Below are 14,717 nucleotides of genomic sequence, written 5' to 3'. Positions count from 1 at the left end.
TCAGTGATAACTCCATCAGGGGCGTAGCCAGCCCTCCCTGCCAGGGTGGGCAAGACTGCGAATTCCCCTCAAGTTGATTAAGAAATATATCGTAGTGTTTATAGCGTGGGGTCCAGGGGCCCGCACATGGGCCCTTGGTGGGGGTCCAGGGGGCCATGCCCCCGGAAGCTCATGGATTCTGGGCATTTTATACCATGAGGATAAGCCTCCTTGTATACATTTGTAATATTTTTATGAACATTTCACCATGTAAAAAATGTAATGTTTGATTTGAAATGAAATGAAGCAAAAATGTACTTATTCCTTGCATTAAATTACTTCCCCCAGAAGTTCTTCCCCTTCTCTTCCTTAAGTTTCCCTTCCTTCTCTTTCCTTCTTCATATATTTCAATCTCTTCCCCTTTCTCTCATTCCTTCCCCTACCATTAAATTACTTCCCCTAAACTACTTCCCTTCACTTCCATAAGTTACTCTTCCATCTCTTTCCGTCTTCTTCATATTCTTCAATGTCTTCCCCTTTCTCTCATTCCTTCTCACTTCCATTACACTGGCTTAAATAACTTCCCCCTCAAATAACTTCCCGTTCTCTTCCTTCAATTTCCTTTCCTTCCTCATATTCTTCAATTTCTTCCCTTTCTTACATTCCTTCCCTTGTGCATGAATTGCTTCCCCACAATACACATGCAAGGTATTTTCTTTATCTCTATTCCCCTCTTTCGTTCCCCTTTCCCTATTCCGGCCCATTCCTCTATTGCTCCCGTTTTGTTTTTTGTTTTTTCATTTCCCTCTCTTTTCTATTTATTCTTGTTTCCTCTCTGTCTTTCCTCTTGACCCTTTATTTCTCCATTCCTCTTCCTTTTCTCTTCTTTCATTTCCCCTTTTTTCTTCTTTCCTTTCCCTTTCCCTTCTTTTCTTTTTTCTTTCCCCCTTTCCTTTCTCTTTTTTCTTTGGTCCTTCCAAATTTCCCCCCAGATTTTTTCCAGTGTGGGCGACTCGCCCGCCCTACCCACCCCTAGCTACGCCACTGAACTCCATAATACGTTGCATCTCTCCTTTAAAAATGTGTCAATGGGAAGCACCCCGTCACTGAAGTGAACAGACGAACAGTTTGTCACATGCGTATGAACCAGATGGACCCAATGGTCGATCATGTCGATGAGTTACATTTATAAGCTGACCTAATGCAGATAATTCTAGGAAAGTAAGTTAAAGGGGCATGATGCAGTCATGTCTACAGTAGAATTCATCTCGACCTTTGCAGGACTTAAACCCCATTAAAAGCTATTAAACCAAGATAACACTCATTGAAGCAGCTCAACTGATTAAATCAGATCTTCTCTGGTTGTGTACAAGTGTCTGTTTTCAATGTGCGACATCGCAATAAAGCTGGTATTACAGCTTCAGTTGGGTAACCGATTATAAAGGAAACGAAAGGAAACAATGGTATGTGTACCATTGTTCACGAAATGACACAAAGAACTGCTTTTTGTTAACCAGCATTCTTCAAAATGAGCAATATAATGATTGTTGACTTAACACAGTTTGGAAATAATTTCTTCATATTTTTGGTGTTATCTGTCGTTTACATATCCTTCCTAAAACACAAAAGTACGACCCTCTCCAAACATCTAGCTAAAAATTTAGGACATGTTACAAAACTTTATTTTCTAGAACCTATTTAGAATAATTTAAATGTAGCTTTTACCGTTTTTTTGTGGCATCCTTCAGAAGTGAGCGGTCCGATACCAATTTTTTCGGTCAAATCTCCATTCAATTAACACGGGGAGTTGGCTAGCTATGCCTTGCCCTCACTCATATTTTACAAAAGTGCGACCATTTCTGAACATCTAACCTAGCTGTAATTTTAGGTCATGTTAGAGAAATATATTTGCTAGAAGTTTTGGAGAATAAATAAAATATTGGCTGGTTATTTTTCACACAGTGATGTTAACTAGGCAAGTGTCCATTCTCCCAACATACATCATTTGTTGAGGTCACACGTCAATGGTGAGAGCACTGTGTATTGTGTATAGGAAAACGGACAGTAACTGCAGTATGGCTAAGTGAAAGTTGTGCTATGATACATGCATTGTTGTATTAAACGAGTTATCACCCCGAGAGTTATCACTATTGTTTTGATTGTCATAATGTTGTAAGAAATGACATACCGGTACCTTTTAAGGGAACCGGTCTGTAACTCAAATTGTAAATTTATAGTAAAATATGTGTCAGAAAAGTCGTACGACTTTGATACAGAGCCCACTATACACTTTGTTACTATGTTTGAATTTACATCATCTTATAAAATGCTGTATTTCTTTTGTTATTTTTTATCTAGAATAACATGAGTGTCAAAGGTCTCTTTGGTAATTGGGACAGCTCTTCCGAAAACGATCTCATCGCTAGAAATTCAGAACAGCTTGACCCTGAAAAGGCAACGCCTGAAGAAATAAGAAACTTTGGATATACATGTAAGTATAAATTTTATTATCAATGCACCGGAGACCATTTTGTTTGCTCTTGAAATCGACCGTCGATGCTGCTTCGATACTTCTTATTAAGGAGATTTATCAACGAATTAATCGAGACGTAATGGTAAATTTGTTAGTTCATTCCATTACATGCAATGATTAAATATTGTCACAATAAACAATTGATATTTCATAAATAACAAGGATCGACCAAGCATCGACGGCTGATCGAAAGTTCAAACTAATTTGGATATTACCAGCATTCAACTTAAAGTAAAACCTTTCTTTTGGAAAAATAGAATCCCCACAATTGGGCCTCTCCTCGGGTGTTCAGCCCCCAGTGAAAACAAAAATCAGTGAAGGAAAACTATTGCGCCGAAACTTTTATGAACATATAGACCACCCTCTTCCATGCCTACAACAATATTAATGGTAAAAAAGTATTAAACTTTCACATGCTTTAGATAAAATATCTGCTGAAAATAATAGCTATGCTTTGGTACCGTAAATACTCTCTCGATCTCTCTTCATTTTGTCAGATGTCGCTATGGGCGATTCCATTTGAAATCCAAAATCCCCCTCTGGAAGATAATTCTCTTACACATGAGAGGGGGCGGTGTAGATTTCAAAAGAAGTCCCATTTGACATTCACAGTAAGGTCATGTTTTCCATAGGGGATGTATGGATTTCAATTAGAATAGCCCTATGTGCAAAAGTAGCAAAGCTTTCTGTACTATCTCTGATGGTATTCCTGAATAGATCTGATCCACGTTTGTCCAGCACTCAGTTGCCAGGACACTATGATAAGTCACCTGTTATGTTGGCATCATTTTATACCGCGCCTTTCACGTGTATCAATGCGCTTTCCATTGTAGTTAGAATAATGTCAGCTGCCATATGCCTAAGGCATGCTGGTGCCTTTTGGCGTCGCGGCGCTCAATGACCAATATTCATAACAGCTTCCCATCGCACGCCGGTGTAGAGATAGAGGCAAGTGGGGGTAAACCGCCTTGCCCAAATGAACAACACAAAGGCACTGCCGGAGCTCGAACTTGCAATCCTGCGGTTGAGAGGCAGAATCCGTACCGCTGCGCCACCGTGCCCCCAGACGTATGCAGGTCCACATTACGAAAGCATTGATGCATTGGCTTCCTCGACGCTGCTTACAAATACTTGTTCCCTAATAGTTTACATGTCTATTTTGACTTATAGGGGAGGTAGAACAGCCTACGCTATTCTACTACGAAACCGGCGGCCATACAGATTATCAAGACAACGATTTCATACCTGTTTACGAGGCGCCCGATAGATCGACGCTTCCACCCGATTTTGTTAACGATATGGATAGAATATGTGGCGACAATGAGCAGTGTGTTTTTGATATGTCATTGACAAGAAATACTGATGTTGGAGAATTAACCATGGAAGCTGTGAATTATGATAGTTTAGCGAAAAAGTATACACAACCTGGTAAGTGTTGCTTTTCATGGTAAATGACATTAAGGGTCTTACCTTCATAATAGGCAAAATTAACATTGCATAATTTTCAATTCTAGACCTTAACAATAACAACAGCTATACATACATAATTGTTTGGCTATTTTTTTTTTAAACTTAAATTGTCTTTTCTTGATCGAATTTTTCTTCCTTTCTGTGTTAATTGTTATTCCATAAGCGGTATATTGTGTGCAAATTGAGGGCGCTATTTACATATATTTAAGCTTTAGCCCAATAATATGAATTCTTTCATTGCATGATAAAAAGTAGTTTGAAAATGTCCTTGATGTATCTTACTCATTTTTATGTTGTTTTATTAAATGCCATTTAACAAGTGTCTACCCCTGTAAAGATGCAAAAAGATTTAAGATAAATAGCGCCATCGGTGTTCAACTTTGCTAAAAATGAATACAGTTCTACATGCCGTCAAACAACCGTGCGCATGTTGCCTTCAAACATCCATACCTTTATACTTATCAGCCATATCATTAGCCGTTTGTCTATAATTGTTTCCAAATAACTCTTAGATATTCAATTGGATATTTGAAGTACATTGTAACGAATATCATGTGGCTTAGCCATCATTCGAGAATAAACGGAGATGGACAGTCATACGGATTATAGCTAAAGATAGCGAGTCGTAGCTAAAGATAGCGGGTCGTAAATAAAAGCAGCTGAAATGAGGGGACTTGTATATATAGTGCTTTCCTCGGGCCTTCCCTAACTACTTCAATTCAGTCACAAAACATGGAATGGGAGGTTTAAGTTCGACTCCTTGGTGATTAATATAATGGGCTATTGCATTTGAAACCTGCCATGCCGTGCCATTGAAAATTGAATTGGCTCAGGCTAATTATTTTGAAAAATAAAATCCGACGATGTCGCCCTCCGTAGACAGAATAAAATAAATGTTCACAAGTTCGAGTTCAGGTGATATGAATTGTGTAATAAGTAATATATCATTTTATAGTGTTTTCTTACTATTCTGTCATGTTGTATCTGTACATTTTTATCTGTATAATTATTATTAATGCATATTTTGTTATTTGTTCCAGTTACTGTGTGCCCATATATTGCAACACCACGTAATGGTACCAAAAACTACCAAACAGACCAAGAGAATACTTTAGTTGGTGCTCACATAATATTTGAATGTGCCGAGGGTTTTACATTAACTGGATCCCCAGAAAGAATATGCCATGAAAACGGGGAGTGGACTGGAGAAGGCGACAACGATTGTGTTGGTAAGCTTTGGTGATAACCATTAAATAGTAAACCTGACTTAGTTTTGAAAGTTTTAAGCGGTAGATCTCTGTGTTCTCACTGACGGTTCTACACTTGTCCGATTGTTTCAGCGAAGCTTTGTTTTAAAAGTTCTATCTCATGAAGCAGTTCATACACAGAGGCTTAGTTATGAGTCTTTAAGTTTGACACTTTTACATTAACATTTTCATGTCATGCATTTTTTCTAATTTTCTTCAGAAAAGCTGTGTTTCAAAGAGCTCTACCTCATACCTCCAATTTTTAAATTTTAATTCTTTGCTTCTACATGTAAATATGCAGTCCATAATAATAATGCTGAATATGGTAACCGATAACAAGTTGTGATATTATTCACCTATATAATACCACGATGCCAATAACATAATTAGTTCCAATGACATGTCTATATCCAAAAACAATTGAGCTACAGCACCATTGGTGCTCTTGTATTTAAGTGTTAATGACAAAATATTTTGCAAAACTATTTACCGAAAAAAATGTTGTTGCAACGTGTTGATTTTTTTTCATCTAAAACGTTTTGACAACGGTTTCATTACCTTTATATAACCCGACATTAAAATTGTTTTAAAATGTATTGACAAAACTAAAACACATTTATATCTCTTAAAAACTTTTTTTCTGTGTATGCTAGAATAATACTACAAAATGTTTCAAACAAAGATAATCTTCACAATCAAACAAAGATGTTTTTTTTAAATCACAGCAACTGGATGTAATTCGTTAGAGCCTCCTAATAATGGATATATCGATATCAGATTCGAAGACGGTGAAGTTAGAGCAGAGACAATTTGTGAAGAGGGGTATTTATTACAAGGCAGTGCAATTCGGAGATGTGTCAATGGGAAATGGACTGGATCACCGGCTACGTGCACTAGTAAGATCAATATAGATATTTGTTTTGTTTTTCCAACTAATCTGAACTAGAACTAAAGGTTGCAACTCACTTTACTTTCCGATATTATATCGGACGTCATCGACATCTCATTGATGATGGTGAGCAGGGGCGTAGCAAGCGGAAACGCATTATTCCTTTGTGACGGTATGATTTGCTGACAAGCTATACATCGAGAGGTACCTTTTGTTCAAGACAAAAGGGTTCCGCCATTAAATATGTAATTGGCTCGAGAGCGTTTTTACGCTTTACCAAGGAGGCTACTGTCAACAAGTAATCAAAACAAAGTCATGTGAAAGCACCTATTTGAAGGAAAGTACCTTTTGTTCTCATACAGCCCACGGGTGTGATTGAGTCTTCGCCAGCACACAAAAGCACACTTTACTATCAATGTACAGCTATTTACAGCCCACCTTATTTTAGGCGCCTCATTTAAATAAATGTAATTAAGTTGCTGATCTAATATTCGTATACAACGTGGCGTGGCTGCCAGGTATAGGTCCATGTCTATCTGCGTCATTTTTTTTTTTATCAATTAACTATTTCGCAGTTCATGTTGTTATCATGGTTAGAGACCTATTAAATAAATTCAAATGGGTTTCTTAATATCATTAGTATCAATTTAAAAGCCAGTGGAAAGTTAGGTAGTGAAGGTGGGGTCGAGGGGTGAAAAGAGGAGAAGCTAATGGGCGATCGAGATTGGAGGGGGAGGGGAGACATAAAGATATAAGAAAGAATAATTATTATTATTATAAAAACTAAACACATAACAGGCAGCCATTCAATAATGTCAAAACCTTTATTCGTTACGTAATTAATACACACAGTCAGATGTATTTCACACCTGCCAGACACAAGTCATCTAATTTCGAGAACTGGGCGTTGATGTACACTCTTATGAATATTGATAAGCAAGATGTTTCAATATGTCAGCGCTCTAATCAGGCACAACAGAACAATAAACACTGCAGTGCATTGGGCCCGAGCACAAACGAAAATGAAATAGGGTTGATAGAGGAGATGTTAAAAGGGGTTTGCGCCACTCCTTGTCTATGGGTGCTTTTGTTACGCTCCTGATGGTATGACCAGGGCTACGACACTCAGCTCATTTGCATGGCAAAATTACCCGTCTCCTCCGCAGCCAATTTGGTTTCGCTCCATCGAAATCAAGCTGGCCACGGAGGAGACTACCCTCCTTTGTGTTTGTTCATTTGTGTATGGAGAGCCATTATTGGAGTCTATAATGACTTAGGCTACGCTCTCAGCTAGAGTTGGACGCTGCATTGTACTAGAAATACCTTTTCTGTGAAATCGCTATAGAGCCAACCGGGAACACGTATTCGTTTTGAAAATATAGCATTAAAATTAGTAGTGGAAAATCTTAATTCTTTCATTAAAAAGAAATGAAAATTAAAAACAACACGGATCTACCTGTGCACCTATAAAATGGGCACAGCAATTTGTCTCAAATATGAGTGAATTTTAAGAAACATACGGGATATGATGAACATTGACCTGACGCCATGATAGCAGGATCTATTAGTCGTTTTATATACAATGTATATACCGTATTGTCATATTACCAATATTTGTCATAATATATAATGAGTAATATTTAGCAACGTAAACGTGCAGTTCATATGCACAAACGAATACTGATCTTTATGATATTCAGGTTTTTGTACATCACATATAACATGTCACATAGGAGGTCATACGTGTTGACCGTCATCTATTGTATTTGTTCAACTGTGTATGGAGAGGATTAACGCCATTAAAACTCTATCAGTATTAGGGCGTAGTTCAGTGAACTCACCGGATTGCTATTCCAAGTACTTTGATAATACAGATAATATGTGACGTGTCATGTCAAAAGGAGACACTTTTGGGCAGGTTATAAATTTTGAGGTTTTTACATATCTTCAATATAGAGATATTTTGCTCCACAACGCCGTTTTCCCCAATAAAATCTGACATTCCTAAGCAAAGATATTGAGTTCGTAAGTTATGGTATTATAAAATTGGAAATTGAGATATCGGCCTTTAAAAATATTATTGACAATGTTGAGAGTAGGAATTACCTTGAAAAATGTCTTCAAAAATACAAGATGCCAGTTATATTCCGGTCTGAAACTTTCAGACAATATTTTTAACATTAATAACATCACAAATTCCCAACAAACCCAAATTATGAAAAATTCGACCCCGGGCAGATATTTGGTTATTTCTCCATTTACGATCCTGCCCAAAAGTGTCTCCTTTTGACATGACACGTCACATATGCATTAATGGGTCGAGGCGATTGCATTGAAAAACCTAATAAATTACTCATAACAGTTACATAACCAATCGATAGTGCGGACACTTTTCATTTGCAAACCACCAAAATTCGTGATCTTTTAGCGTTGGAAAAGAAACCACGTGAATAGAGTGCCCTCTCAAGAATAGGTTCTCTGTGGTATGACGACGATGGAGGACTTGTAATACGGGGTAATAATTAAGCATGTTAATGACAGTATCCTCCATTCCCTCCCATATGGATTCCCTTACTAGTCTCTTGAACCACCTCTCCTAGAATAACTGGCTCAGTGTTTAATATTCTTTGAATATAAACTCCCGTGTGTATGTGCCGTTTGTGTCTGGGGGATGTTAGCTTGTAGGTATGTAAATAAAGGGGATGGGTGGGGTGTGTATGTGCGCGGGAGTATTTTCCAAGATACGCAATAATCAGCAGCGGTTAAAATGGTAGCCCGTACATAAATATGACATATGTTCACAACTTCTTTCTTCTATTTCAGAATTATCGGCGGGTCAAAAAGCTAGTGTAGCTGTAGGGGTTATTCTTGCCGTAGCCATACTTATCGTGGTTATCATTGTAGTTATTCGTTTCATCTACAAAAATTCAGGTGAAGATGATCTTGATAAAGGGTGAGTTGAATAGTATGTGGTATAAAGAAGAAAAGAAATCACATTGAATTGAATGACGACTGATGCAATAATAATAATAATAATAACTTATTTTGGGATAGGCTTTTACCACGGCAGTTCATAACAATAATGAGTAGGGTTTTTTTAAGTTTAGGACTGTCAAGCTTTCGTCTGGAGTAGCTCTGACTTCTTCAGGACAAAGTACCTAAGAATGAGACATGTAGACCGCCCCTTGCCTATTGATGGCTCTGTAAAGAGCCGCTCACTGAAGAGTGTCCCTTGCCATCTGCTTGTTTTTTGTTGAAACAACAACGAGAACTGTTGGCCCTTCCAGGGTTTGAACCCACAACCTCGGTCACGGGTGTACTGCCCAAACCATTAACTCACCTGGTCATCGTGCCCCAAACCTTCATTCTTTCTTTCTTGCATATATACAGGACTAAAGTTAAAGAAGCCGGTCAGGGCGAGAATTGGGGTATGGAAGCCGAAGTGGATGATGCATCAGCAGAAAATGGAATACCTGAAACAAAAACGTAATAATAATTTGTATTTACAGAAATTTAAAGTCAAATATTTAGGCAATATTATTTGAAAGGTCTGTGAACAAAAGTAATGGTGGCTCAACAGACATGTTGCGTGCGTTTTCACGACAGCGGTTAAAATGCCGCCGCGCTTGTGGCAACGGCAAACGCAACGACAATTTTTGCCTCAGCGTTTTTCCTGGTCAAAGTGTGACACAGTGACACAACTTAGAGAAAAAAAACAGGGCTACAAATGGCTAATTAATTAGACCTGAAAAACATTGTAGCGTTGAACCAAAACTCGCTGCGGAGAGCAGCGAAAAAACCAAAAACGCAATGGAAATACGCACGTACAAACATCTGACTTGTTTAATCTCACTCCAGGGGCACTCCCATTATGGAAGTGTATAGCCTATGTCTATATACCTAACGGCGTCTAGACTAAGGAGGAGGCAGTCGTTTAATAAGTGAAAAAAGGGGAAACTAGGCGTAGATATCGGGAACCCCCAGGAGAATGGTCCATACAATTACCCCCCCCATGTTGACGCCTGTATGTGGGTTTCTGACCAAATTAACTCATATTTGGCCAATTTTACCCCAAAAGTGCAATTTATTGCGCGTTTTGCGAGAATATATTTCACGTTTGCACCATATTTCATTACTTTTCATTTTTCTAGCGCTTCGCGCGCATTTGTACCATAAACTTATTCTGTCACCAAAAGGTACTGGATTCACTATACTTCGGCACATTGTTTTCAACCCCATCCCCCAATGTCAAAAAGAAAAGAATTGTTGGGAAAGGAGCCAGTGGGTAGAAAAGAAATGGAATTAAGCAAAAACTCATTCAATACAAGTATTTTATTGCATTGGGCTATTTCATTTGAAATCCATTCACCCCTTATGGAAGACATGACCTTAATCTCCCACATAGTGAGTGTGAATTTCAAATGGGGTTACCTGAATGGGTGGCTCCATTAGGTCTACACTCTATGTGTAAACGATTAAGAGAACCCATGCCACAGGGGAAATTGTCCAAAGATGTCAAAAATTGTCAAAATTGACAACATTTTCACAAAATTGTGATAAGTTGTCATTTTACTTTGCTATTTTTTTTGTTTTGCAACTTTGTCCAACTTTGCATTAATCTCGAGTAACTTTGTGCAATTTTATGCAACTTTATGAAAAGATTTGGGCAACTTTGCGCCAGTTTGCAAAATGTTTAAGCAACTTTGGGCAACTTTGCGCAACTTTTTGACAATTTCGGACAATTTTGAACAATTTCCCCCATGACTTGGGCCTTATAGGCTTAAAGTAGTCTAGGCTTTGGGAATCGTAACATAACTTAAACATAGGTTTATGCTTAAGCCGTAGACTCAGGTTTAAGTAAGCACCGTTTTAAGTTACAACAGCCACCGCAATTTCAACCAAAGACTTTTAGACGTTGTGTATATAAAAGACTCATTATTTTGAACATTTAAATGACTGCTTTTTGTGTTTAATACTCTTTTTAAATATCTTTTTTCAATATTTTCTTTTTGGTGATTGATTAGATGGTATTCACCACGAATGGGTGTGGGTAAGTGGCGTAGAGTCCTAGGAACAAGGGGCACGTGTCCCCTAATAAAAAAAAAAAAAAACGGCTTGTGCCCCCCCCCCCCACCAGACCAGGTGCGCCAATCATTCTCGGTGCACACCCCCCCCATATCCCCCACCACACCCACTCACACTACGCCACGTGTGAATTATGCTGGTGCACCTGCTATGAAAGGTAGCCATCTTTTTCGAGTGTGTGTGTCTAAATATCTGTCTCTCAGTTTGTCAAGCTGTCTCTCTATCAATCAAACTGTATGGTTATCTGGTCAGGTTTTACTTCTTTCTCTCTGTTGTATATTTCTTTTTATTTCAAAACCAGTGACCTTGACCATAATATATGTCTGATGTGATTTCTTTTGTATAGGAACAACTTACAAGTACTACGGAGGTCGAATGGAAATGAGAACAGGCAGGAAGTAAGATTTTAAAGTTACCGCAAGGGTTTGTCATGAGCTTGATTTCAGAGGGCCGTAAGTTCATAACATAATCAGCCAGGCAGAGATTGAACAAGCGTACCGGTCGTACTTATACTAGAATATCGATCCACAAGACAAGAAACTTGGCTTAGCTCTTGAGTCGGGGGGGGGCCAAGCGGGGCGGCAACGGGGCGGGGACACAAGCCGTTTTTCGGCAATTTTCTCTTCCTCTGTCCCCCATGAAGCTACGCCACCATCTTCATCATTATTAGATAAAGTGCATCCCTCAAACTTGAGTATTGCTGCACCTTATATTAACATGTCCAGGCGATCAAAAGTGCTAGTGATAAACGCGAAGACATGCTTCGTGCGAGTAAAAATAGCATCAGCAAATGGAAGCTAGATGCTAGGAAATTCGTGCCGAAATGCTTCTACGGACAGAGCTGCGATGAGCGATGGACGAAGATCATTCCATAGCTTGATGGTGTATGGAACGAACGAATACTGGAAAGCCAGAACTCGTGCACGTGGTTATATAAACTATATAACTGTGGCCTCTCAATGTTCCTGCCACTTCTGATTGCAAGGTAGTCAGCAGCAGGAATATCCACAATGGATGCTACAATTTTGTAACACATCAACACCTGCAATCTCATCCTCCTTTGGTGTAGTGCATAGGCGTAGATCCCGGGGGGATGGGGGGATTTATCCCCCCCCCAATATTTTGCCAGGGGGTGGTCCATACAATCATCCCCCAATGTTGACGCCTGATAATGGGTTTCTGACCAAATTAACCTCATATTTGCACATTTTAGCACCAAAAGTGCAAATTTTCGCGCGCTTCGCGCGCATTTAATCTACTTTTACACCATATTTCATCAGTTTAGCTTCAAAATAGAAAAAATTTTCGCGCGCATTTATATCATAAACTAATTTTGTCGCCAAAGGGTGCTGGATTGACTATACTTCAAGATTTTTTTTTTTTTTCCAACTTCATCCCCCCAATGTCAAAAAGAAATCTACGCCACTGGTATAGTGTATCACACTGCGGTGACAGAAGCATGCCTGTGACGCTACTATACTATAGTACGGCGATAATCACTAGTTACAAATCTTGATGCCCGTCTCTGTACAGCTTCCAGGTTCTGAATATTTCGTTACGTGTGGGGTGCCCAGGCAGATGATGAAAATGTGTTGATTTTAAATTAGCCTTGATGCAATCAATAAATGCTGCTATATTCCACTGATTACAATGTAATAGGGTATAACAAAAAACATCAACAACAATAACAAAAATTTCTGAATTATATAAAGTGAAAAACAATCAAACAGTCAGCGAATCAATCAAGTAGAAAGAAAGAAAAGAGAAGGAACGGAAGAAAAAAAGTAAATTTAACCACACGGGGACTCGAGCCCACAAAACAATTCATAGGAGATTCACAATTTCACGATTTCAAAGCAGCTATATAATTATAATTTGATGCAATATTGATTACAATTGCGTCCGCATAATGGCTCTTAGAATAAACACGCATCTTGGCTCTGAAATTTTGGACGCACTGATGGCGAAAAAACTCGTTTTTTTGCAATACTAGTTTCAATTTAGAGTAAAAATAAAATGAGATAGCGAGTGTCAGAAAGTTGAGAAATAACGTAGGTACCAAAAAGAGCTTCTATAATCAGTACTATATTTGGTTCTGATAAATGGTGACATTATTTCTTTGATCGGTTTGTAGCACAATACAAACAAGGAGAAAGCAACCACCCGGCGTGGTTTTATACGGGGCACACATTTGAAAAAAAAAAAAAAAAAAAAAAAAACATGGAACACATTTTTGGTCTATATAAAGGATACAAATGAAGGATTTTCAAATGGATTCTAAAAATTTGTATAAACTCACAAAAAATAATGTAAATCTACATCCAACCCACCAACATTTCTCTCACTGCGATATTTAATTGCTGAGTATACTTGGTTTTTGAGAACAACTTTATACGTCTTTTATACGTTTTTCATACGTAGTTTTAGTTTTAAGTTCCGTTACATTAACCATTCAGACGTTCGCGTTGAAGTAAATTTGAGCAAGAAATTCAATCGATATTTGCACGACGGTTGCAGTACATTGTCAAACTTCATTACGCAAACTCTCTAGTATACGACCTGAAAACAATTATAGTCCAGATTAAGTATTAAGACTGTTATTTCTCTCAAATATAAAAAAGGAAAACAATAGTACATATTACCGAATCAATGATCGTTTCGGCTGTACCAGTGTTGGTTTTGGTCATTCTTACAAAGTTTAATAATTCTAAACTGGCATAGGTAATGGCTGACACACCTTTAATATCAGGGGTCGAGTTTATAAGCTGTATGAAGATGAGAAGAGACAGGAAGTAAGACTTGAGGACTTCGTGCGTTTAATTTTAGACCCATTATTTTGAACATTCAAATGACTGCGTCTTGTGTTTAATTATCTTTTTATTTATTTATTTTTTCAAATATTTTATTTTTTGTTTAGATGACCTGGGATAGGTTTAATATTACACCCCCCCCCCAGCTAGGTACTGTAATGCTATCCGATTCTTCTTTCTTTCTTTCTTCTTCTTCTGTCAACAAATTTCAAAATGCTTCTCCTCCTACATGTTACACCCTACAATTACGTAACTTGCACATATGTACCGGCTATATCCAGTGCCCATAGCGTGCAAACAGAATTGGGGTCAAAAGTCATTAAGGGGGCATTTCCGGTATTTAACCAAATACTTCCAAAATGCTTCTTCTGCCACATATTACATAGCACAATGACGTCACTTACACATGTGCATCGGCTTTACCCAGTGCCCATACCTTGCACACAGAATTGGGGTCAAAGGTCATTAAGGGGGTAAAATCTTACAATTGCATTATCTGTAAGGAGTATGGGGCTCAAACTCGATACAATAAATCTCATGACCAGGGGAACATTTTGCAGGGGTCAGGTCAAAGGTCATGCAGAGGTCAAATTTTAGAAACGCATTTCCTGGACATCTGTATTGGGTACGGGGCTCAAACTTGGTGACAACAAACTTAATGATCAGGGGAACATGTTGGAACACTTTGCAGGGGTCAGGTCAAA

General features: G+C 38.3%; 1 protein-coding gene across 1 annotated transcript in view; it reads left to right on the top strand.

Moving 5' to 3' along the window:
* The window catches only part of LOC140143814 (sushi domain-containing protein 2-like), a 36,466-nt gene that overhangs the window by 9,559 nt on the left and 12,190 nt on the right, over positions 1 to 14,717 (top strand). The window contains exons 10-16 of the mRNA XM_072165625.1: positions 2,338 to 2,470; positions 3,683 to 3,940; positions 5,023 to 5,211; positions 5,955 to 6,125; positions 8,942 to 9,071; positions 9,509 to 9,604; positions 11,550 to 11,601. Of these exons, the coding sequence (XP_072021726.1) occupies positions 2,338 to 2,470; positions 3,683 to 3,940; positions 5,023 to 5,211; positions 5,955 to 6,125; positions 8,942 to 9,071; positions 9,509 to 9,604; positions 11,550 to 11,601 (1,029 nt within the window). The remainder of the gene's footprint in view (positions 1 to 2,337; positions 2,471 to 3,682; positions 3,941 to 5,022; positions 5,212 to 5,954; positions 6,126 to 8,941; positions 9,072 to 9,508; positions 9,605 to 11,549; positions 11,602 to 14,717) is intronic.

This window comes from Amphiura filiformis, unplaced genomic scaffold (assembly GCF_039555335.1).
Source record: "Amphiura filiformis unplaced genomic scaffold, Afil_fr2py scaffold_29, whole genome shotgun sequence".
Lineage (NCBI taxonomy): Eukaryota > Metazoa > Echinodermata > Ophiuroidea > Amphilepidida > Amphiuridae > Amphiura > Amphiura filiformis.
The sequence above is the reverse complement of the archived record's forward strand: the minus strand, read 5'-3'. Positions and strand labels throughout refer to the sequence as shown.